General features: G+C 33.5%; 3 protein-coding genes across 3 annotated transcripts; all 3 read right to left on the bottom strand.

Moving 5' to 3' along the window:
- Positions 1-2,695: 2,695 nt before the first annotated feature.
- LOC122592656 (U3 small nucleolar RNA-associated protein 6 homolog) lies at positions 2,696-5,786 on the bottom strand. The gene is made up of 6 exons (XM_043764939.1): positions 5,342-5,786; positions 4,222-4,845; positions 3,670-4,113; positions 3,414-3,586; positions 3,025-3,211; positions 2,696-2,922 (listed from the first exon to the last, which is right to left on the bottom strand). Exons 1-6 carry the CDS (start codon positions 5,726-5,728, stop codon positions 2,842-2,844), a joined length of 1,896 nt encoding a protein of 631 aa, XP_043620874.1. The 5' UTR covers positions 5,729-5,786; the 3' UTR covers positions 2,696-2,841.
- Positions 5,787-7,468: 1,682 nt separating this feature from the next.
- Positions 7,469-12,734, bottom strand: LOC122592331 (L-ascorbate oxidase homolog). Its single transcript, XM_043764532.1, has 7 exons — positions 12,493-12,734; positions 12,277-12,386; positions 9,581-9,851; positions 9,231-9,333; positions 8,746-9,091; positions 8,089-8,533; positions 7,469-7,995 (listed from the first exon to the last, which is right to left on the bottom strand). The coding sequence occupies exons 1-7, from the start codon at positions 12,631-12,633 to the stop codon at positions 7,783-7,785; spliced, it is 1,629 nt and encodes a 542-aa protein (XP_043620467.1). The 5' UTR covers positions 12,634-12,734; the 3' UTR covers positions 7,469-7,782.
- A 10,949-nt stretch (positions 12,735-23,683) lies between these two features.
- LOC122593729 (tyrosyl-DNA phosphodiesterase 2) lies at positions 23,684-26,151 on the bottom strand. The gene is made up of 4 exons (XM_043766175.1): positions 25,661-26,151; positions 24,950-25,098; positions 24,542-24,652; positions 23,684-24,452 (listed from the first exon to the last, which is right to left on the bottom strand). Exons 1-4 carry the CDS (start codon positions 26,067-26,069, stop codon positions 23,877-23,879), a joined length of 1,245 nt encoding a protein of 414 aa, XP_043622110.1. The 5' UTR covers positions 26,070-26,151; the 3' UTR covers positions 23,684-23,876.
- Positions 26,152-27,005: the final 854 nt, after the last annotated feature.

Raw genomic sequence — 27,005 nt, 5'->3', positions numbered from 1 at the left:
ACTTTTTTATATCATCATATGTGAATGAACAAAAAAAATATGTGAACAAATATACTATTTATGATTTCTCATGGTTCTTAAAAAAAATGGTTCTCAAAATAAGGAAACTCTCTATATATATATATACTAGATCTAAATCCCGCCTAATAGGCGGAAATGCCGAATCATATTTGTGATTGTTTTGTGTCTAACGTACATTTTTCGCGTAAACTTATATCAACTCATTTAGTGGAGAGGTTTATAGCATGGAAATTAATCTCTGCACCTGAAGAAATATTTATGTAATTCCATCTTTTAGATCTAAATCCCGCCTAATAGGCGGAAATGCCGAATCATATTTGTTATTGTTTTGTGTCTAACGTACATTTTTCGCGTAAACTTATATCAACTCATTTAGTGGAGAGGTTTATAGCATGGAAATTAATCTCTGCACCTAAAAAAATATTTATGTAATTCCATCTTTTTGAAATATATTTGTACAGGAGAGGTTTATAACAAATTAAAATAAATATTTTTAATTCTAAGAAAAGACCATTTGGTTGTGAATAATATGCACTTTCTTAAAACCCATGCGCCAACCAGTTTCACCACATTTTCCAAGCTAAACCATTCTAACATCTTTCTGTACGGTTAAGCCTTATTAAAAAAAAATCACCATAAAAAGCAGCCACCTTAAGAACCATTTTTCCATTATATACATACATTATATTTGAGAAAAAGCAGCCACCTTAAGTGTAAATCATACCTCAACTCGAGATTTTTAACTCACGGTCACTGATTGCAGGTTGTGACTTACGACTGAATATATCTTCATCGTATAAGTTTATTAATGATCATTTAAATAAACAACAATTGATCTTATGGGTAACCGATAAAATTTTCATTCACACCAAGAGATGAGTCCATATAGTTGATAGTCATATATAAAGACAATGATCCAAAGTTAAAATGACTATTAACCTGGTCAAAGTCAAAATCAAAGACAAAAATGTTAAAATTATTAAAGTTTATGTAAAATATCTCCATCATTTGGAATTATTTTTGTACAAAAGAGGTTTACAACTAATTAAAATAAATATTTCTAATTCTAAGAAAAGACCATTTGGCTGTGAATAATCTGCACTTTCTTAAAACCCATGTGCCAAACAAGTTAATGCATTTTCCATTAGTTTATATGGATCCAAGCTTAACAATACTAACATGTTTCTTTCTGTATGGTTAAGCCTTTTTAAAAAAGAATCATCATATGGTGTGCTTTTAATTAGAACACCATCTGCGCAACATCCAAATCTATATGATTAGCAAACACCATATTTAAAATAAAAACCAACTTGAAATGGGGATACCCCATACCATTGTTCATACTACATGCTTTGACATATGGATAAACTTTAAACCAAAATACAACCAAAAGACCAGAGTTGGTATACAAAGCATGTAAAGTTCAGAATGAAAATAGTTTCATGACAACTTAGAGCAACATAATTCAATATAAGATGGGAATATAAGGTTGTCGGGTATCTAAGCTTAGGTGTGGAATACTCATATATTGTTTTTTTAATTCATAAAAATTATGAGGCCAATGCATTTATTCATTAAATAAAAAATAATAAAATATTAATATGTGAGGGGTTCCACACATAAACTTAGGTGCCAGACAACCTTATATTCACTTTTTCATATATATATATATATATATATGGGAAAAGTGAAGGTGTGAGATAACACCACTCTACTTGGGTGAAATCACTCTCACATGCTAATTTTTTAATCTATAAATATATAATGCATAAATAATGGGCCCGCATGATTTTTCCCATATTAAAAAATTAGCATGTGAGAGGGATTTCACCCAACTTAGGTTCCTAACAGCACCGCCTTCACTCCATATATATATATATATATATTATTTTGAAAACTCCTAAAAAGAAGAACTCAAGAACCATTCTGGACCACACATTCTTTACTCTTTACTCTTTCTCTCTCTTCAATTACGGCTTTACCCATTTAATTGGATGAAAACATTTAAAAATGAATTATTTACTCTTGGATATATACTCTATATATCCAAGAGTAAATAATTCATTTTTAAATGTTTTCATCCAATTATATATATCCAAGAGTAAATAATTCATTTTTAAATGTTTTCATCCAATTAAATGGGTAAAGCCGTAAAGGTTTGTCCATGGGAAGGTGCTAAATTCGGATCTTTGACGATTTAGATATAATTAGATGTATGTATGTGGATTGTTTCTGGCCATTTTCCTCATCAGCCCAAAAATATTTGGTTCACTTTAGCTGTATATAGTTATTTTAGTTTCTTGTTCCTATTTTTTTTTTTATAAATAACACGACCATCACCCAGCATATACTAGCCAGTAGCCATGGCAATATATATAATCTTAACAAGTTGTATGTATACTTTCTTCATTGTAACCTGAGAAAAGGTGCGTGATAAGAGTTTGACTTTAACCAGCTTACTAGCCATGGCAATACCCATCCAAGTAACATTGCCTTTTTGATTCACCTTCAGTTTAGGACTGATGACAGTTTTGAGAGCCACGTGAGCCATTTGCCAGAAAGTGTGTGTTGGAGTGAAGCCCTGGCTGCTCGGCTTGATCTACAATTACAACCCCTTGTTTCACATGATAGCATTGACTTATATGTGAAAATGTATTTAACATCAACCCTATAATCAAGATAAAACTAAAACATACTTGAAGATACTTTCAATAAAACAACTGTTACAATTCTCAAAGTGCAGCTTTCAACAGCAGCCCCTCTAACACAAGTCAAAATTGTGGGCAATACAGATATGCAAATCTCTCATGGATAAATTCTTCAAGTTAGCAATGTAGCATTTCCTTTAAGTGTCTTACGAGCACGCCAATGGACAGCAGCAGTGGTTTCAGACGTCCCCATCTGCATGAAATTGATGCAAGTATGCGTTTTCATTATATTATTCTGTTTCTTAAAACTTTATTAATACCTGTGACCATTTAATCTCCAAATTTTAATAATTACCTTGGACTCCATTGAGTGATAATCTTGCCACAAACTTTCATCTTGGTCATATGTTGAAAGTGCGGCTTCATATAACTGCCGGGTTTCTACCAGATGAGCTTTACCTCCAGCAGATGATGCAAGGTTCAATTCCATTTCTATGCAGTTCCTATAGAAAGCAAGCCCGGGTCGAGGTAAAGAAAGAAACCTGTACATTGGAGAGATTGAATTATTGGTAACTTCTTAATAATATACTATACAAAAGCCAAAATGTTCACCATCTACATTCAAGCGCCACCAAAAGGGTGTTTTATTTCAAATCCTTCCAAGAACAAACTGTAAAATTGAACTATTGGTAAATATACAACTCATTATACTGATGTTTGACAGTTCTTGGGCTAGTGACATACCGCTTATACATGTCCCTTGCATTCTGAATTCCATTTCTCTGAAGAACAAAGTTTACAATTGCAGATGAGAGGGAGAAACCATCATCGCTGCCACCATCTCTGATCAGCGAACTTAAAGAAATTTCCACCAGCTTGTCAAAATATTGCTTCTGATTCGAAAAATAGTTCAACCCCTGCACACACACAAAAGTGATGAGTAATTTATGAAATAAAATATATGACAGAATAAGAACAGTGAAATTTTCATATTGCCTACCATAAGCCACAGACTTTCAGCCTTTGAAACAGCAATCTTCCTAAGGGGATTTTGCAAGAGATAAAAAACAAGTGAGAAATCAGCTTTGCTTGGAGTTGTAAGCCGTTTCATCTCTATTGAGAGACGTAAAACCCACATATTTACTGCTTCCGAAAGTTCTCCGTTGCAAAATTTTTCAGCCAAATCTCTAGCATCATCTAATCTACCCAGTTCTAACAAAAATGATACATGTTGGCAGGCAAGATTTTCAGTAATGCATTGCATGCTTTCAGCCTTTTCAAAGACCATTAAAACATGTGAAACAGGATCTATATCACTGTCAGACAAATCAGAAAGCCTAGATATTTGACGGTTCCCAGTTCGACCAATTATATCCATTAAGAATTTGATGTATAGATCAAACATCGTAGATGATGGTATAGTTTTCAAAGCCTCGTCATAAACCTGCACACACAAAAAAAACACGCTCCAAAATGTAATATCGGCAAAACACAATAGATGCATAGAAACTATATTAGGGATTTAGATTCACATATCTGGTAGTTAAGATACCTTAATTGCTTCGTGTGCACTCTTGGAGCCTGTGCCTTCATATTTTGCAAGCCAGTCCCAGTATCCTGGTTCTTTAGAAAATTCAATTTTCATGTCAGCAAGTATCTCTGTTTGCATATTCTCTGAATTCGCCAAGTTTGTTGTCTCTAAAATCTCCAAGAACTGTGCTCTCAGGCTGAAACTGGACGGGAGTGCTTCCACTGCACACTTGTAAACAGTTTGAAGAATGTTGAATCCTTTCTCCCGAAAGATATCCATTTTCTGTTTTAGTTCCTCATTTTGAACATCCAACTCTTTATAATCTTCATTTTCTCCACCAATCGGCATAAATAGCTCTTTGTTTTCCTCCCGCCATTGTTTCTCCTCTGGGTCAGGTTGATGACGAACCAAGGTTCCCACGCCTTCTCCAAGTTCAGCCCTGCGAGCACTTAACTTATTAAGGTATGTAAGCTCCATTCGTAGGTACTCCACCCACAGAGCTTCAGAAGTCGGACAAGATCTCAAACCACTTTGCATAAGTGCACGAGCAGCTGCAGCATTAAAGTTGTGATCAAACTCCCACGAAGCTGCATATATCCAAACTCCAGGTACTTTGGGATGAAATCTGAGCACCTGAGCCAAAACCTGAAATACACACAAACAATAGACAGGTGTAGAACATTGAGATTAATACCAACACCGGAAAAGTAGACAACCATAATACTCTGTAATTAAATGACTACAAATCACACCAACAAACTTAATTCATTTTTAAAAAGAAAAAAATAAAAGAAATAATGAAACAAACCCTACAGGAGTATCAGTGGCGGATGTAGAAATCGTATTAGAGTATGCAATATCCTTTGTAATACATTAAAGTTTTAAGAAGTGAAAAGTTAACACTAGTATATTTCTTTAGAGAGTGTGCAAATGCAGCATACCCCAGCTACAGGTTCATAAATCTAAGAAAGGCATAGAAATAGAATCCAAAACGAGGCGCACAAAGAGCTTGACATTCACATAAACAACACGCAATCTCAATGTAAACATAGCTAGAAACAAGATTCAGTAACAAATTGATCAAAGGAACCCAGGTCGGTGATATCCTATAAAAATTACCGAAAGAAAGAAAGAAAAGGACCTTTTTCATATGACCATTTCTTTTGAGCCTGCAAAACTCAAGGTACTGAAACCACAAGTGAATGTCTCCTTTAAATCTGTTACTGGCCAGCCTGTATATCTCCACTATCCTCGCCACCCCCGCGTAATCACTCACCCTCCTTTTCTTCTTTCCTTCTTCTTCCTTATTCATCTTACGAAGTACGCGAAGCGCATCCACAGACTTCTCGTAATCGATGTAACTCAGATAATCTTCTTTCAATGGACTTGGCCGCTTCAGCCTGTACTCAAACTTCCGCCGCTGTTTTACGATTTCCGCTATTTCACGCCGTGAGAATATACCCCGCTTTTCTAGGTCCTCTAGCTCCTCCACCATTCGCTCTAGCTTGTACTGTACTACATCCGCCATGCTTTTTCTTTTTTTCGGCGACGGCGGCGGCGGTTGTGTGATCTGCTTGTTTCTTTCTAAAACCTTTTACTACCTTTGTTGTCTATTTTTATGTATTGGCTTGTTGTACAATTAGCCCCTCAAGTTTTTTGCTTTTTCAATCTACCCATCAAAGCTTTTGCTTTTACCTTTACTTGCACGTTTTGACTTCCGCTAAACTACCTCAAAATAAGATTAAATTGCTACAACGACAACGGTACTCATTCGAAGGAAAAAAAAATCAGGGTATGAAAGATTTTTCATGTAGACAAATCTGACCAAGGGCTTTACCCTTTAAAAAAATATTCTCAATGGCAAGACAAAACCATAGCCAAAAACCAAGATCTAGCAATCTTCAAGAGAGGTCAAAGAACTCTATAAATACAATTAAATTGCTTTATACTAAAAATCGAATTTCTTTATTTTTCACTTCTAAGAGCTAAAAACTTTTAGAGATAAATTGTTTTATACTAAAAATCGAATTTCTTTATTTTTTCACTTCAAGAGCTAAAAATTCCACCGCGCACAAACCCATACCAAAATGAACTTTAGAAACTGTCACTAGAAAATATGGCAATTTTCCGAGAAAATTTAAATTTGCGATTTTTGCTTTGTTTTTACAAATTAAAACACGAAACCGGTACCAAAATGCTCAGGTTTGCATTCCGCACAAACCCTAGCCTATTATTTTCTCAAAAAACTTTGCCAAAAAATTCACCGGAAAGGTAACTATCAACAAATCTCTATGAATCGAAAAACTTAAAATATGAATATGACTAGAATCAAATCGCGAACAAAACCTGATGTTTTTCAGATCAATTTGGCAAATCGCGAAAACAGAATCAAAGAGGGAAGTTTGCAGGGAAAAAAATAAAAGAAATAGATATAAAAACAATAAAAAAAATAAATTGTGTTAATAGGACAAACTTTTTGACTAACACTATTGACACAAATACTCCTTACACTTTTAAAAATTTACAATTAAACACCATTTTTTAATTCTAACAGCACTTAACGGCTTAATTTAAAAATCACTGTTAATTTGTACCGATTTTGCAAAAGGTTTCCGAAATAAGGACCAAAAATGCAATGAAACCTGAAAAGGTTATGAACCTGCCAAACCATACAAACTATAGGGACCAAAAATGCAATTAACTCAAACTTTTAATTAATTAGGAAAAAATTAAAAGTTTGATATTATCATTAACATGTGTAGTTCTTTAAAATAGAAGATAGAAAATAAAAAAAATAAGCTTCGTGATAATAGGCCCATTGGTATCTAATATTTCTGGCCCAAAGATTTAGGCTGATCGAGACATTAAGGTTTAAAGTAATGGCCCAAAGTATGCACTTGATCCATATCACCCTTGATGATTTGCAGTATTTTCGTAGCATATTCGCCCACAAACCTATATCTATTTATATTTATACTATGTTATAAAGCATTTTGTCCTTTTTGAAACTTTCAATTCATGATTTGAAATACCTAAAATACCTCTCTTCTTTATTTACTAATTTAAACATCCTTAGCTAATATACCTATAATACCTATAAATCTCAACCACTTATTTTCTTCTGTCTCCCCAATTCTCACCAACTCTTTTTTTTTCTTTCTTCTATAAATCATTTTATTCATTTAATTTATTTAAAATTTTTTATCTCAAAAACCGTATATCAATAAATTATAAAAATTATATATGTATTCTTAAAATTCAAAGTTTATTCGATCTGTAATATATGTTATTTAAAACATTCAAAGCTTCATGAATATTACTGAGCCAACCAACTCAACAATTATTCAATGATACATCATTTCTAGGATACATGAACAAATCAATGTCTAAAAATTGAACCCTACCCAATTGAGGGCCAGGTTCAAATTCTACAATGAATAATGTTGCAATGAAAATTAATTTGCCGTGGGTAACAGAAAAAAAAAACAACAAAAAAAACGGAAGTAGTTCCTCACAACATATCCCAGATAGCCACCCTCTCGTGGCAATCAGGTTTTAGCCAAACAAAACGGCTATCTAGTTTCATAGAGGCCTCGTGTGCCTCCCCCTAGCTCGGCCACAAAGTAGTGCGTTCTTAGGAATGGGCAGCTCGTCCCTCCAGGAATGGGCTGGTGAGTACACCCTAAGATAAAACTGTTGTCCCAAGTACTGCCTAACCCAGTTCTCTGATCTTATGTTCCACATTCCCACGTTGTCCAAGGCGATATAGATTGCTGTCCATGCCCTTGGATACACCTGTCAAACCAACATCTCAGTTTTTAGTACCCCGTGTAATCTAATAATGTGTTGCTTGTTTGGATAATGTACATTAACAAGATCATGTTTTACCTGAACAGTACTACGAGCAACTGTATCTCTTAGATTGTAGCGCAATCTGCTTGCTTGGGTCCACTGACCGCCATCCATCCCAACAACAAAGAATGAGTAGCCATCTATATGCCAGGATTGAACAGTATCCTCCCAGTTTTGGAACACGATCTCAGCAAAAGACCGGAAATCAGCATGCATCACAGAGGTTGCAAGATAGGCATTTCCATTCGACATCCTGTCAGGAATGCTTCCAAGGTTATAGATTCCACCAATCTTAAAGTAATCTGCTAGCTTCAGAGGGGTGTCTCCAGCAACAAACGACACACCGTTGACAGCATATCTTTGTTTCCCATTGATCCAAGGAGCTGAATTGGATAGCATAATCGTTCGGCTAGGCTTGATCATACCATAATGATACGAGCCTTGTGGGTTCGGTCTGGGTCCACTCGCGGTCAGGTTCCATCTGATTCAAAAAGATCATAAAGTTTTTTAATACCATCTTGAAAAGCTAACGATCTAATATATTTGTGATGCTCTATGTACACATATTATACATAAAACAATATGTAATAAATCACTTATGTGTGCTAGGAACGTAAGGGAGCAATATTTAGTGATACCAATGACAAAGAATACTAAACACAAGTAGAACAATGTTTATGGGTCAGGAATTACCTCATAGTTCGGGCCTGCATGAGGGACCAGGCGATCTGAGTGGTGGGGCCACCAGGGGGAGGACCAGAAACGCCAATCCTTGAGTTCTTGTAGTGTAGGATACCCGTGGTCATGAGCACACGACGTGTGAACCGTGATGACACAACAACATAGTAATCTTTCACGGGTTGGTTGGCAGTGACCAGGACTGAAGCTGACTGTCCCACGTGGAGATCTAATGAAGTGTAGCTATTCTGGACTGTGTGTGATCCTTCTACCTCCACAAGTTTCATGGTATGTCCTTGAATTCTGAAGTTAATAGATGTTTGCAACCCCACATTTGATATTCTAAATCGGTATGTTTTCCCTGTATATACATATTTACAATTTTCAAAAACAAGAAAAAACTACTTACGTTTACCCTGTATACACATAGATATCGCCAAAGAAACGTATATAGGTATACAACTTTATATGCACAAAGGGCAAACATATAAAGCACACACCTTGCTGAACTTCGAAGGTGTAACCATTCCAGCCACGCCCATTAATGATAAGCCCATCAGGATTGGAAATGCTGCGGCCCATGTCCAATATGTGTCTTAGTCTCTACAAAAACAAAACACGTGTTTACATACTAAACTTTTCTGGTCAAACACACTTATATCAATCGTTTAAACTGATACAAATCCTACATGTATCAAAGTTAATATCACTAAACAAGTTTCAAATTCATAATAAGGACTACATTTGGAAAGATAAACATGTTACGTTCTTTGTAAAATGCATTTCTGTCGATAATTAATAGTTTTGACCTTGAAAGTCAAATCATAATCTTTAGGTTCAAGCTGCTAACCTGATGGCCTTTTTTATACCAATCACCAGCAAGAACAGTGTGATCTCCTGCAGGGAAAGGGAATGGTACTGGAATACGAGGGCGGCTATAGATTTTAATGCCTCCATAACCTCCCGCAGACTTCTGCAGGCCAAGTGAGGGGAAGTAGAAGAAGCTACCAATCTGATCCTTTGCTTGAAGCATGTATGTGAAGTTCTTGCCTGGCGGGATTGGACAAGTTGTACCATAAGTACCATCTTGCCAGGAGTTTCTTCGGTGTTGTAGCCCGTTCCTGAAAATTAAGTTTTGGTTCAGGTTATGCATTGTTGACTAATACCTTTAGCAATTAAGCCAGTAAAGTTCAGTTCGAGTTACTCGTTGGTGACTTGTCACTGTTAATGAATTTCAGTTCGAGTTATGCGTTGGTGTCTTGGTGACTTGTTCTTTGTTTATACATTCTATATAAAATTGACTTAATCGCCAATGAGCATAGCTCAAGTGGTATCCACACCCACAAAACACATGGGTCTCTGCACCCTAGAGGGATTTTTGGGAATAAGGAGGGCTTGGGTTATTGCCAAAATGGCACCCTGGGTCAAGGTTGTCCTCCAATCTACAACTTTTGGGAACAACGATGGATTTTATCATTATAATCATGCCAACGCTCCTAGCTAATGTTAGATATAAACGTACTATAATAACACTATCTTACAAGGATATTTATTTCAGAATTTTCCTTCATCTTTCATTACATAGTACATAGTACATAAACTGAACCCACAAAATGTCATTTTTCAGTGACCAAAATGAAAAAGCCCTTAAATGCTATAGTCAATTTTCATTTCCTGGCCCTTTCTACATGTCTGCTCATCAAAGAGATAGTTGTTCCTAATTCATATATGGAACCCACTAAAATAATAAATTGGCCTTTTATTATATCAAAATCAATATTAAGTGAAAATATTTTTAAAAAAGGGTAAACTTTTCACAAATTCCTTTTAAAAACTAAAAACAAAGAACTTCACAAGATCTAAAGATGCAAAGCAATATATGAAAACACATGGGGCCACTCATTTACTAGAAATAAAGGCTGCCAGCCTTTTATGTATATAAAATATATATTATCAATATCATATGACTGCAATTAGCAAACCATGTTCATATGATGATAAAAGAAATGATAGTACAGATTTAAAAATATTAAAACTGTCAGAGATCTAGCAGACAAATGCAACCATGAGCTTAAGCCCACACTCCAAGTGTACAATACTACAAACAAAACACATTTTAATACTCATCTGTCATTAAAATTAGTCGTAACTTTTATAACTGGAACATCCTTATATGAGATCTTAACTGTAATTTACTTATTTGGCTTGTCTTTTGGTTTATAAGATTCCATTTCGGAAGGGCATATTTGAAATTTTAAGCACATTGCGAATAAACAAATGTTGAATTCATTCAAATTTAAGCTTTTAATCAAACAAGAATCATCTTCATTTTAACTAAGATTATTATTAATTAAAGTTACAAGTTTTGCTAAATAAAGCTCTAAGAGTTTTCGTTAAGATACATTAAATAGTTGTACAATTACCATAAAATTAAAATTCAATGGTGGTCTTTTGATATGGAAACGTACAATTTTTTATGCACATTAAGTAAAGCCTTAAGGGGTTCATTTAGCACTTTCCTAAACTAATTATGTTTCTTTAAGTTTTGGGATAATTTAATTAAAGATTATTACAAGTGTCATTTACTATCAAGTATCAACACAATATATAGGAGTAGCTTTACCACATTTACTTTCACACACACACAAGAGAAATATTTATGGTAAAGACTCTATTATGACTGGTCATTTTATTGCATGTAAAATAGCAAACATACAGATAATATATCCAAAAATATATTTCACAGTTGATAGGAAATAGTAAGAATCCACCAAGTGTTGTTTTACTTGTGATTTATGGTATTTATTGTGATTTTCACTAGTACTGGTTTTCCTCTAATTGGCAAATGTTGACAAAAGCCTCCATTATTTAAAATGATAATCAATTGAACATTAAAGCATAAAATGTAACAAATAATCTGTGAAACACTATATTTCCAAGTTCCTTGAATCTAAAGTTTTAATTCATCAAACATGTTATTTTAGTCTTCAATCATGGGAGATATTACATGTCCATTCATTTCACCAATCATCTTTTGCTTTGTTTTATATTCTTTAATTTGTGGGTCATCTATTTATCAACCTACATCAATCCATATCCATTATTCCCATGTATATATAAAATCTATAATAATATTAGTAAACACCAAAGGTGGCTTCCATCGTAGCAGCGGTATCGGAAGGTCGTGTAAGTGGCTGTTAGGCTTAGCTTATTAAAGGGGCTTATGACCTTATTAAGAGCCTAATTCGCTTTTTGCTAACTGTAGCTCTTTCGGACAGGCTTTAATTAATAACCTTAATATGCTTGTTGCTAATAATAATAAGCATAAGGTGAAAAAAATAAGCTAAGCCAAACAGCCCCTGGAGAGACAAATCTTACCTTGTGAGTTGATATTACAATTAAAATAAACCAAAATTAGTGCACATACTCATGTCCACATCACCTAAAAATAGCAATCAAAATCCAAACTACTAAAACAAGAACCATAATAGAAATTTAAAAGACTATAATTAAAAAAAAAAAAAGAAAAAGAATCAAGAAACTTACCAAGAAAGTAGAAAAGGCTCATTCAAGTAATTGTAGACACTGATAATCAAGTTATCATTAGTGACGCAATTGATCTGAGGTCCTGGAAATTGGCCATTTATCAATATTCCCTGTTAAAAAAAAAAACAAGAAATTCAAGAAACCAAAAAAAAAAAAAAAAAAAAAAAAAGAAAGAAAGAAAGTAAAGAAGAGAGCAAATAATGAAGTAAAAGAAACCTGTTGTTTAACACCCAAAGGATAAATGTCACCATAAGTAACTTTCCAAGTGAAAAACCTATATGGGTCTTCCCCATTGATGCTACTGATCACTGAAAACAGAGCAAACATGAAAACAACATTTCTTCTTGGCATCATCATTTGTTGTAACAGAAAAAAGATTTCAAGATTTCTTTTCTTGAAAATAGATATACACTCTACATACAGTGTTGTTGTTGTTGATGCGTATGTATAATGTATATATGTATGTATCTACATATAAAGGAAAGGAAAGGAAAGGAAAGGAGGGAAAGAATGAGAAAAAGAGAGGTACTGTATATGGGAATGTGTTTGTATGTAAATAGAGACTCGTGAGTTTTGTCAGTATAATCCAACAAATATATATAGAAGTAATTTATTTATTTATTTATAGGGATAAAAAAAATGGCGGATCTAAAATGGGATTTATTCCGGTGTGTACAGATCAATGGATCTGTATTAATCAGAGTTTCTAAGCTGTACTATTTAATTTTTTTTTTATTATTTAAAATTTTTTTTTTTTTTTAAATTTGAATCTCGTTGATATTCGTGTCGTGTATTGACAGCGGAAGCTCTAGCATACGTTGTTTTAACCGGGTACACGCTAAAAAGGCCTCTTGAAATAGAAATGTCTATTTCAAACACCCGATAGAAAGAAAACCCCCTACTAATCTGCTTGAAGGCACGACGATTAATAAGGATAAACCTTGTCCTTCATATTTGAACCTAGGTATTAAGCCAATTAAGCCCTCATAAAGAGACTTTTTATGTTTTCTTCAAGACTTAAACACAAAAGTTTTTGAATGGGAGAATGACCTTTCAACCATTAAGCTAATGTCCAAGGATTATCAATCATTGAACTAATGTTAAGCGACCTTACTTGAACAGATCTGTTCTATAGGCTTCGTGCTATTTTATTTTATCAAAGGTACATTAAAAAATAATAATAATAATAAATTCTAAATCGACCACTTACTTTTTGATTTAGTCGGACGTTTTAAGAGACCGGACATTTGTTTTTACTTGCTGTTAAAATGATATAAATCTAAAATATTATAAAGCAGATCCCCCTTGTTTAACATTTTAAGTTTCAATATTTACCTTTTCAAATGTTCTTTTTATCAATCCTATATTACCAAATATTATTTCTTTTTTCTCAAATCTTAAACAATCATCTTTTTTCTCTCTCCTCCATAAATCATTTATTCCTCTAATTCATTCAAAATCTTTTATCTCACAAACCGTACATCGATAAATTATAATTATATCGGTGTTCTTAAAACTTCATGCTCTTTCATTAGAGATGTCATTCACTTTCGACGAATTTTTAAATCCGAAAGCGAAACTCGTACGGTTAAGACATTTGGCTATCACACTTTATGACCTATCACTCCACCATCTCACCGCCGTAACGCACGGATATTTACTCTCGTAAATCTAAAAGACTTTTAAAAAACTCAGACATCATATATATCATACATATGAGCATTCAAAGACGCCCTTATTTCAAAAGGAATCATATTTGCAATTGATTAAAGTATTTATGTGTGTTGAATTTCAAATCTAAGTTTAAATTGGTGATAACTTATATTCATTTTTCCTGTAATATAATATGATATACAATGCTATTATTTAAATAAAAATTAAAAATAAAAAATAATAATAAAAAAAAACATTACTATTACGATCATGCATTTGCGTGTTGAAATTTATAGACTCGTGGCTTAGATTCTTTGTGGTCACCTTGGTTAAAATATTGTACACCACTCTATAAGTAGGAGGAAAGATGCCGTGTTTTTCGTTCAATTTACTTCTTTTTATTTGATAAGTTGTGTTTTGCAAAATTGGTCCTTTGATTTTCTGGTGTTCCTCCAGATGTATGTTTTTTAAACTTAATGACTTGTGACAACTAATTTACTCCAATAATAAAATAGTGTAGAATATATGATTGTGATTATAGGTTCAAAACGTATGATAATTTATTAGTTATTGCATTTATCATTTTTTTTTTCTAAAAAAATGAGTATCGTTCATATTTATAGCACACCAGAGACAAAGATGGGTTGTCAGGAAGTCAGGAACGTAGAGGAGGTAGGATGAGCAGTTGGTCAGATCTAGTAAGGATTGTACATGGACGGTATTTGGAGTCGGCGGCTCCACCCTGTAATTACGAAATAGCAGTCAAAGATTATAAAAGGTAACATCATTAAGAGTTATTTTAATTTTCTCATCTGATATTATCATTTTTCAATCTACTCTTATATCATAGAAAGCCTAGTCTTAACCTCAAAAAGGCATTATCAATACTAATCAATGTTTGTTTGAATATCTAATTAGAATTAGAATTAAAATTAAAATATGTAACATATATAATATAATATAAGATAATATTTATATACGGAGTATATACATATATGATATATCAACAACATGATAAGAGTAAAAGATGATGACAAACAAATAACACATTAAAGTCGGGTCCAAATATAATAGTAGGTTTAAGTTAAAAGTTGTGAAACTCGAGAATCGGATCGGATCGGAGAGGGGGAAAGTCAAGATTTTTTAAAAATCGGATCAGCAAATAGTGAGTTTTATATGTATAAAATGTTGGTTTTTCAAATTATATGTAAAAAAAAACTAAATATATATATAACTTCAAACTTAAACATAACATAATTTTTCAACTTAAACATAATTGTCTAGAAACGTAATATAATTTATAAAAGCTTTAACAAAAAAAGAGTTGACTTTGTTTAACCCAATCCGATATAGCGAAGTATTGACCAAGTTAACCTGAGTCTAGAACCCTGACCGATTTTCAAAACGAGTATGGCAAACTCGTATCACCAGTCGGCTAATACACGATCCGATTCAATGAAATCGGTTGTATCGGCCGAGTTTCACAACATGTTGTGTCATTACATACCAAAAACATGTGATGTTAAGCAAAATGATAGCCGAGGGTCACTACTTAATGAGTTTAGACACCTTAACAAAATCAAAATGTATGTACTCGCTAGTCAAAAGATGATGGAAACGTGAAATGCCATTACATTACAAAAACCTACTCCGTATTAATCAACAAACGAAAATGTTGAAGAATATATCATTTTTAAATCAAGGACTTTAAGAAGAATGTACGTATCTAAAACAAAGTGGCAAAAAAGTGATGATCAATGAAGAGTTGAAGGGAGGGTATTGAAAATATAAAAGCAGGTCAACTAGGACTTAATTGGATTGGAATCATAGCATGTTTTGAATCAATTCCCGCCGGTGATTTGCATTGTTACCTCATTATTATCATTGATGAATGGTCACTTGTGATCGATATTGGAACTAAAAGCAGTGCATGTCATGTGATACTTTGAAACTCTGGACCTTTCTGCCTGGCCCCCTTGGTTCAATTCGTCGATCAGTATTATGTTGGACATATTCGTATGTATTACTGTATACTTTAAGCTAGCATTTTAATTTGGCCTTTATTGATTCAAGAGTTTTATGTGATTCGAGTCACGATGTGGTCTATGTTTTGAAGTTCCATCTCATTTTACTTTTGGTACAAAACGCTAAATGCAAAGACTCCACTTAATATGCATGAAAGATTTGTATCTTCCATATCAAAAGCTTACTCTTGAATTTTATGATAAGTGTATAACTAATTAATGTATGTTAACTGTAGCTTAAAGACGGCGTTTAGCAAAACCCTCTTAATTATTATACACTTATTTGAAAAGGGAAATAATATATCCTCCTAAAAATTATCTAAAAATTCTCTTAAAATTATAAGATGACTTTTTTTTAACAACAAAATTATAAGATGGTGATATATATTTTCCACTCATTTATTTTTTTAATCTTATCCTTTGAGGATTCTTTGTTTTATTATTTACTAGCCTGGTGTTCGCACTTTGCAGCGGAACCCGTTAAAAAGCAGTTTTTAATTGTGGTGGTTTGTGGATATGACCAATTACGGCGGCGACGGCTCGGTTATGTGTTTTCTTGGATGTGTGTGTTTTTGTTTGTGAATGTGTTTCTAGGATGTGTGGGTTTTTTGTTTGAGTGGAAGGGTAATTTTGAAACTTCAGGAATAAGATGAGGATATTTTAGGGGAAAAAAAGTATGTTTAGTGTCTTAATGTTATCCTCTTTATGAGGGATATTGAAAAAGATTAATCATTTCCTATTTGCAAGCAATGGTGTATATTTTTTAGAGAAGTTTAGGCTGAATCAAACGCCTCCCACCCACCCTCAACCTACCAGGATCGATCGAGTGAAAATTAAAGACACTGGACGTGACATCTTCCCTAATAATTAAGTTGGAATTAATGTACGTATAGAGATAATAACTAAGTCACAGAACATAGCAATGACCGATTTTTTTTAACAGCGAGTTAGTAGTTAGAAATTAGCATTCGAGACACCACAATGACATCTAATTGGCGGTATGCGGAGCTCGAACCACGCATGTCTGAGATGAAACTCATAACTCTCGAAAACTCTCCTTAATAATCCACTCTTACAAATGTAGAAAGTGAGATTCGAACCCTAATGGATTTTTTCAAATTCAAAAACTTTATCAATGAGACACCAACCTATTAACTAGCGATAACCGATTAGCCGTAGGCCTTAGCCATAATCACAAACGAACGAAATTATATGTGTTCTAAAGCATGCTGATATTGGAGTGTTAAAAAGACAGTATATGTTCTAAAATATTAACACAGGATCGGAAACCGGTGGGGGGTTAATTTGATCTTGTAGCAAAAAATTAAATGTAAAATTTGACATTACTTTCTTATATCTAATATTTCTTAAGTTTTATTGTTATCACTCAACTTCGCCTAATTATATTTCATTTCTGACAACTTGGCTTCCACAAATTTGGGTTTCATACATATATTTATATTTGTATATTATACTACTAGTGTTCAGGCCCGTCCAATGGACGAGTAGTTTCAAAATATATCTAAATAATCAAAGTCAATATATTAAAGTAATCGGAAACTTACTCATATAAATTTAGACTTTATATCTAAAAGGTTATTAAAAGATATAATCATAAATCCTAAAAGTTAATATAGGTTACAAATACAAAATTTAATATTAAATATTTAGATTAGTTAAGACATATATCACAATTTAATGAATACGAAAGTTAAAGAAGAAACATACGAAAATTAATTCCATATAAATATTGATTCCAGTTTACCTTATTTTTTCAAATTTAGTTAAATAAAAAATTTACAGTTACTTATATTCTAAAAGTGTAAACTATATAATTTGAATAGTTAAAGTGTAAATTGGTGATGGGAAACCAAAATGTATAAATTAATTGTTTTAGATTGGGGTTAAAGTGTAAATTAGTGATGAAAAACCAAAAAGTGTAAATTAATTTAGATTAATACTAAAAATATAGAGGATTAATAAGGATTTTAGATTGGGGTTAAAGTGTAAATTGGTGATGAAAAACCAAAAAGTATAAATTAATTTAGATTAATACTAAAAAAATAGAGGATTAATAAAACTAAAAAGAAAGATTAAAGGTGTCAAGTGTACCCTCATCCCCCTCTTTTAGTTATATTATAGATATTATATCCTAACAGCTCAAGCCATTGTAGAACGTTTGACCAATTTGTTTCCATGTGCAACTATATTTACAATTGACTTATTTTAGCCGTTGATAAGTTTTCATGTAGCTTTAAATAGCCCTAAAATATTACTAAATAATGGTAATAACTATGACTAGCTTTATATCTCCTAACACGATATATGTACAATGCAACGGTGGTTATGGCGGTAATAATATGATGGTGGGGTGGCTGTTGGTAGTAGATGCAACATCAAGTGGTGTAAATTGATTTAAAGGTTAATTAATATATTTTAAAAGATAAAGGGTTAATAGTGTAACTTAATCATTAATGACATTTTAAGGGGAATAATATTGCAACAACATAAATTAGTCACCTACAAAAATGTACAAATTTCATTGTACATTGTACAACAGTTTAATGCAGGTATTGTTGTAGATAGCTAAATGTTGTAACAATTCCCAACATTTTAAACAATTATCCCATGTAACTTTCAACAAAAGAGTTTTTTTTTTTAATATACTATAGATAATACTAAAAAATAGTAACTATTATACTTTGTCTGTTATTTTACAACTCTTTGATTTTCCTTTCTGCATTAATATAATAACTGAAACAAATAATGATACAATTTTACTTTTTAGAAACAAATATGTATATGTCATTATCGGGGTGAGTTATTTTAGGACTAATTTTAAATTAAGATAATTAAGACTAGATCTCAACACTCATTTTTCTCTATCATCAAATCTCAAAATCTGTTTTCCAGAATCCGACGATATCTTCGACGACGGCGAAATCTCCGACGAGAATCAATTTCGTTTTCTGATGGATATGGTACGGGTGTTGTCCTTATCCGTTCTAAATGGGTTGTCACTGGACTCATATGGGAATCGTATGGATTTGATGGGCGGCGATCCAAGAGATGGTGGCGAATACGATACAGGCGTAGCCCTTTTCTGTCGACGCCATGGCTGGGGTGGTCGGAGATGATGGTGGTGGTGAGAAGGAGGCGGAGGTGGTGGTGGCCGGAGAGAAAAGAGGAAGGAAGAGAGAGGGTGAGGAAAAAAAAGAGTGGTTGAGATTTGAGAACAAGGAGAAAAATGAATAGTTAAGATTTGCTCATAAAGTTCCTAATTTTAATATTGGTTCTAAACTAACTGTAACACCCCAAATATTTTAAACTATTAAATTAGTAATTTTATTATAGTTTTACCTTTAAAATGATTTCTTATTATTTAAATTTGAGTAATGAGGTTAAATTAGTTGGAACTTTAATGGATAGCGGATATTTTACCCATCTAAAATTAGTGAAGGCGTGGCATCACTAGAATGTGCCAGCCATCTCCTTTGTTTTGAGTCATTCTTCCATTTCCAACAACCATTTTCTTCTCAATCATTCCTTAATCTTCTTCTTCTTCTAAATCTTTCTTTAGACTTTGAAAATTCTATCTTCAAATTATTATCAAGAATTCAATAATAATAACATTCAAATTGCTAGAAAATAAACTTGGGAGATTTTAGTGTTGGTAGTGTATATGGCCGAAAATTAAAAGAAAGAAAAAAAGAGAAAGTAGTTTGTATTCATATTTCCATCTAGTTAATAATTCTTAAAGTATAGTGAAATTGATTCTTCTTTGAGAAATTATGATTCTTGTAATTCAATTGAGTTGGGGGGTGTTTGGTTCTAGTATAAAGAAGATAAAGGGAGAAAAGAATTGAGTATGTAAGTGCATTTCATCATTTAGTTGATCTCCATCTCAAGTTAAAGGTTGAAAGCGATAATATGAGTTCGTGTGGTCATCTTCAATTCGGTAGTACGTCATTGAGGTGAGTACTTTTATATATGGATTATTCACATGTTGAGTCAATTACATGATGATGGTGGAATCTATATGTGGTATTTAGATAATGGGATATAGACCATACGGGGTATATGACATGTTGTGAAAGACCATATAGAGTATGACAATGTTATTTGGATGTGAATGAGATGATTAGTTGATTGTTTGAATGTATAGAAATATATATATATACTTGCGTATTTGTGTAGAATTCATGATTTGAGACCCATGGTATAGTGAAGAGTATATGATAAGATGATATAAGACCATAGGGGATATGGCAATGTGATTTGATTATTGGTTAGTATGTTTTATTTGGTTGATTGACTACATGGTTTCTCATATTTTGTGTTGATATGAAAGTGTTTATGGACAAGATGATTGTGTGGTAATATAGGTTCTATATCCACTCCTTATGTATTGTTTTCAATATGTGTATATTTGTGTATAAACGTATTCACTAAGCGAAAGCTTATTCTTTAAGTTGTTTACATTTTTATAGGTTCCGGAAGATGGAAACAAGATTGTGTACTTTAAAGATTAAAGTTGAATTTGGAAATTGGAAAAGTTAGCTAATTGCGGTAAAATAGTATTGAAGCTAGAACCCGTAGTAGCCCCTTTGGACTAATGGCTCTTGATACATTTGAAGTGTTTTTGTTAAAGATTTGTTACATTTATTTCTGCAAATTTTCAGTTTGTGTCATAGTCTTTGTAACAAAATGAATGTGGTGATTTTAGAAGTTTGACAACTTGGGCAAATGACCCGTTTAGTCTTGTAAACTTGGGTTGTGGCAACAGTTGGTATAAAGACTTTTGAAAATAATGTGTTATGTCTTTTATGTCAAAATGAAGTTGTTTATTAGTTGTTCGAAACCCGATATTGAGAAAAAGGGGTCGAAAGTTGATTAAAGTGTCAAAGTACGAAGCTGCAGAAGGACGACCTTTGTTTCTAGGGACGACCTTTGAGGACGGCTCTTGTAGAAACAAGAGCCGTGCTCTTCTAGAAACAAGAGTCGTGCTCTTCTGTAACTTTTCACAAATTTTACCGAGGCTTCGTTTGATCTTTTCGGGTCCTGAATCTCGTATAGTAGTCTATTTACATCATTTTAAAAACATTCCAAGTGTCTTTTCTTGAATTGGAGCATTTTGATTTTTCACGAAAATTGGCCGTATTTTTGTAAGTATAAGACATAAAATTCTTTTGTATGTCAATATTTAGAGTCTATTTGGGTTGAGTCGTTTCAAGTGGTATCAGAGCCCAGGTTTAAGGGATTTAGGTCTTCCTTTGTGATTTGGATGCATAGACTTAAACCTTAAATGTGACTTGGCCTTAAGTTTTTGTTGATTTTATATTGGACCAGAAAGTGAGATGAAAAATTAACTTATAAAAATGTTAGTATGTAATCACGATAAGTCCGAAATTGTCATGATCCGCGTACTAAAATGTTTATATAGGTGCCCATTGCTTAAGGCTGGTAATTTAATGAAAAATTAGTTGAGCGAGGCTGAAAAAACACGATCGAGCTTAGGATGTTTTTACCGATCTAAACTTTTTTCCTAAAGCATAAGCATAGATTCCATTTTAAAAACCCAAGAAACACCGACCAAAAGAAATATACTATTGATGATCAATTGATCATATTAAACTAATCTAGTTAAGTTTTCTCGATTTTATTTATCAGTTATTATATGAACCATTGTCAGAGTTAATCTTAGCGACTTTGGCCAAGAGGTCAGGTGCCGTTTGTATGTCAAGAATAAGTAGTACTCGTATAACTTAGCGTTATATTCTAAAATTGGTTGGGATTAATATAAAGATTTTTCCTAATTACATAATTATTTATTGAGGAAAAGTAAAAGGGACATAGACTCTAACCTGATTTTTATCCACCCATTTCATTTATATTAATTAGGTGGTGATCCAGTAACAATTTGTAGGCGTTAATCTTAAGTTTCATACGTATAATTGGATAAATTTTGTAAGGTTAAATAAATCAAAACTTTCAACTAAAAAGACCCGACTAAAGATGGCGACAAAACTCTATGATGGTGGAGTTGTATTGTTTTTTTTTTCAAAACATCAGTTTTCATATAAAATCAACTTCACAAGAAGAGATTAAAAAAATATTTTCTGTCTCATATTAAGTGTTCAAATTTGACTTTTTGAGTCTTTTTCTTTTAACTTTGACTCTCAAAAAATCCCTATTAATCCACCCCACAAATGTGGAAAAATGGGACTCGAACCCAGGTGGATTCCCTCATGGTCAAAGACCTTACCAATTTGTTTGTGTTATATAAGAATTGATATAACATATATGGATTAACTGAGTTTTAAATGTACTTTTCATTGATATAACTTTCATCAACTAATATATAACATAAACAAAGATATTTATAATTAAAGTCAGAAAAAAAAAACTTAACCAGTCAAAATAAGACAATTTTAAATAAGAAAACAATTAGAAAGAAAAAGACAACCAGTTATCCCAAACTAAACATCGATACTTTGATTTTTTCTTAATCCACAAGAACGAAGAAGACTTTATTTCACCCATCAGCAAATCCATGTTCAACCGATCATTATCAAAAATAATAAGGTTTCTAGCCTTCAGATTAATTTCTAACATTTATATATTATTTCAGTAAGCTATATGACTAACCCAAATCATAACAGTGACATGAATACATGAAGGCGATAGACGATTCTTATCCCATTTTGCCAAGACAAGGATGAGAATAATATTAGCGGAGCATTTTGCCACACACATAAGTGAGCCTCAGAATAGATACTAGATACTGAAACCACTTGGTAGTAACGTATCGGTACCCATCCAACTAACACCACACTCTTCTTACAAAACTCCTACAAGTATAATCTGCATATGTATATGATGATAGCAAACTATACGGATACAATGCAGAGATACACACTAGCTGGTTTTACTTCATTAGGACGTTTGGAGAATAGGCCAGACAAAAAAAATTATTACTTTCATTAGATAAACCTAAACTATACTGATTATCAGTAATATCTTTTTAGGATTATTTTTTATTTTTCTTCCAGTTTTCGTTCCTCTGAAAATTTTAACTACAAAAGGTATCCTGTTTTAATTCCTCCAAAACATTAAATTATAAGAGGCGTCCTTGATTATTTTGACTCAGTTACACCCGTTTCGACATAGCTAACAATAGAAATATTTATAATACCAACTACACGGATATGATTGTGACAAAATGCCAAGGACATGGAATTGGGAATAAATACCAGCTACATGGACTTTATAGAGACAAAACAACAACCGTGAAAATGCCTAGTGTACTTAAATTTTTTAAGGCTGTGAGGAGCAAGGTGTGCTCAAGCCTTCAATTTCACTTTTCCCCCTCGGAACGCCCCGAACAATGCCCCGATGGACGTTCTTGGTCAAAAACAAGCAGAGGGCGTGAGAAAATAGGAGAAAGAGGGCGTGATTGGAGGTGGGACCAGGAAACGCTCAAGAGCGTCTTATTGCTCCAGATAGTCTAATGAATGAAAGATGAAAAAGCGGCACAACATAGGGACCACCCATAGCCGGTGCCACCACCGCGCCACTACCACAATCGCGGACATCCGTCTAGTAATAACGAAACAAAATTCAAATTTATTAGCATGCATCCGCTGACATTTTTTAGTAAAGATAAAAACCCTAAAATAATTTTATATTGCAATCGCTTCCCAGCAAATAATACACATATACTTGTCAAATAATAATATAATACGAGTAATATATAAAAAGAGATCATTAGGTATCAATAGGGAAACACAGAGAGTTGTTTCTAGTAACATGGGGTACACACTAGTATTCATACAAAAGATTCACAGAAAATGTGGAAGCGGAAGACGATCCACAAACATACGTACCCATGATATAAAAACAGAAAAACAACCACCATCAAAGCTACCGTGCAGACATGGTTAACAGCAACCCAAAGTGATCACTGGGCAAAACAGGCAGCTCCAACTCTTTCCCTCCTTTCTTTTGCTTCATATATGTCACTTCTGGTATAGGTTTGGTCCCAACCATGTTAATACTTTCCATTTTAAAATCACGTAAACTAATCAAAAATCGGTCAAGGCGTTTCTGCAGTTTCCTATTAGCAGACAACATCGGGTTTGCCTTTGTATCATAAGTCCAACCAATTTCAGTTGGATTCAGTTCAGTCCAGGCGTCAACCCATCCATTTGGAAGTGGAAACTCACCATCTAGCTTGTCATCCCAATTCATATCACCACAGAAAATTACATTTGGGTTATTCTTGAGAAACTCAACGGCTTCGTTTGCTTGTTTTACACGTTCTTTACTGTACATTTGGTCCCATTTTGGCGGGCCAGGGCATGGGCTCTCAAGATGGCTTGTAGCAACCACCAAAGAAGTATCATCTTGAGCCGATACTTCTGCAATACATAGCTCCCTTCCCATTGCAGAATAACTAAATTGCTTACAGCTAAATGATTTCACAGGCAATTTGCTAAGCTGCAAATTTCGTTACTTTGATAAAGTCACTAAAAATGAGCATATAAATGAATGGTAATAGACAATAGTGTGGTGCAAATGAAGCTAACCTGGATGCAATAGTATGGCCTGGTGACTGCCTTATCAGAAGAAAGTGAGCATTTATACGACTTCCACCAATTGGATCTTTGAAGAATGGCATAGATATCGGGAGTGACCTCCTACAAAATCCAACCATAACATATAGTTTAGCACATAACTTAATTTTCATCAAAATTTCTATAACTCCCTTTGATGTTGTTGAGAAGTAAAGATGATAACGATGAACAGCTAATTAAGTTAGACAGTTTGCAGAAAATAAGAAATTTCTTCGATCTATTAAAAGAAGTACCATAAAGTCATAAACAGAACTAGTGCAGATTTATTTAGATGAATATATATATATATTATATATATGCATACATATATATATTATATATATACATTACATAGATATAGATTTGTTAGCAACCAAAAACCTGCAAACATATGACATCTGGGGCATGCAATTGAATAATGTCACCTATGGCTCTCATTCTTATACGAAGCTCGATATCTTCTGCAAACCAAACATTGTAACTCAAAATCTTTAACATCCTCAAATCGTCTTTAGGCTGAGTCTTTTCATCTGAAATGTATGTTCAGCAACATTATTATATAAAAGCCACATCATGTAACTACATAAATACTTGTATCATTGATCAATGAAGATTCAAATACTTTCTTCTTTTGGATTATCAGTTTTAAAAACACAATTACAAGGTTCAATAGTGCTAACTAACCAGAAGCAGCTGATGCTTTACCGTCACGAGACCTTTCCAAATCTAATAAATGATCAAAAACCATCCCAATTTACACAAATCAGAATCAAAATCAAACTTTTAACCCCATGGAGTGTAGGAATGTGTATAAAACTTTAGACCAGAATCTATTAAAGGTATTCGGTGTACCCAGCATTGAACACTTTTATTATGTTACCCGGCATTAAAATTGTAACCGGTGATATTTTTGTTAAGGAAGACATGTACATAAATTGTGACAACAAGAAGAATACCACCAGATTGAGACAATAATTCTATTCCTGTAGTGAATTTATTTTCAAAGATTCACACTCTCTATACATACATACATACATACTTGGGGGCTATAGCACTACAAAACCAATAAACATAAACAGGATTTGAACTCACCTAAATCAACCACCTTTTTATCAGCAGATTTCAACCCAAGATCAACAGAATCACCATCAACCTTATCAGCCATAAACTTCCTCTTATTACTACACTTTTGTAACAAAGGCAAGAAGACATTCCCAACATCAGAAGAAAAAGAAGAGCCACCCACCTCCAGTTCTTGATCCTCAAGCCCTAAACTTGAAGAAGAGGAAAAAGGTGAATTTCTAGTCCCACAAATTTCACAACTTGATAGTTTGTATGGGTTCAAAAAGGTGCAAGCTTTACAGGACCATTTTTCTTGATTTGATGGTGGTAATGGTGACGGGGTTTGTGAGAATGAGCAGATCTTGCAATTGGGTGTTGTGGAATTTGTGTTAATGAATGTGCATCTTGAACATGACCATGACGATGATGAAGAAGCCATTGTTGAAATTGTGAAAATTGGGATTAGGGTTTTGATTGTTGTTGTTTTAGGGTTTTTGAAAGCATATGAAAGGGCATTGATTGATGACAAGGCGATTTTGAATGATCCCATTGCCCGCGTCTACCCGTCCTCTTTCTATTCGGACCTTCAAAAGTCCAAATTCTTCTATTAGGCCGGTGCTTATAGCCACGTTTCCCGGCGTCTGACGCGTAATCATGGAGAGACGCTATAAGCACGGCTGCGTCTTAAGTTGCGTCCGATGTGTTCCTCCCAAATTTAGATGTGCGGCATTGGTCGAATGTGGGGCCCGATTGAACACAAAGTCGTTGCAAAATAAAATAAAATAAAAAAAAATTCAAACTTGAAGCAACTAACGGCTAGTTGTTGATTTTTTGTTTTTTTTTTTATTTTAATTTTCATAATCCTATATATACCTCATTTACACAACCATTTCAAAATACAACAATCTAAAACATACCCTTTCTTATTTACTTTCAAATCAATTCAATCACACACTACTACTAAAAATGTCTGGTTCATCATCATCATCATCATCCTCTAGTGACGATTACGAATCAAACGATTACGAAGTAATCAATAATGTTGTTACGCAAATGAATGTTTTTTTCAATCCCCAAGCCATAGGCGCGTGTCTTAACGTTATCTTTGACGAAGAAGAAAACCAAAGCCAAGAAGCGTCAAGTTCTTCAATACCCAAGTTTACTAGAAGGGTGATTCGGCGAGATCACGTGGCTGCCGCAAAGCTTTTATACGATCATTACTTTGCGCCAGAACCAACCTACCCACCTGATATGTTTCGTAGAAGGTTTCGAATGCGAAAGTAAATGTTTCTGCGCATAGTGCGAGACATAAACTCCTTTGAAAGCATTGAACCGCTACTGAAACACTTTCAGTTCTTCTACAAAAGCCCGACAG

Source organism: Erigeron canadensis, chromosome 3 (assembly GCF_010389155.1).
Source record: "Erigeron canadensis isolate Cc75 chromosome 3, C_canadensis_v1, whole genome shotgun sequence".
NCBI classification, from domain to species: Eukaryota; Viridiplantae; Streptophyta; class Magnoliopsida; order Asterales; family Asteraceae; genus Erigeron; species Erigeron canadensis.
Note: the sequence above shows the minus strand (reverse complement) of the source record. Positions and strands in the feature narration are given on the sequence as shown.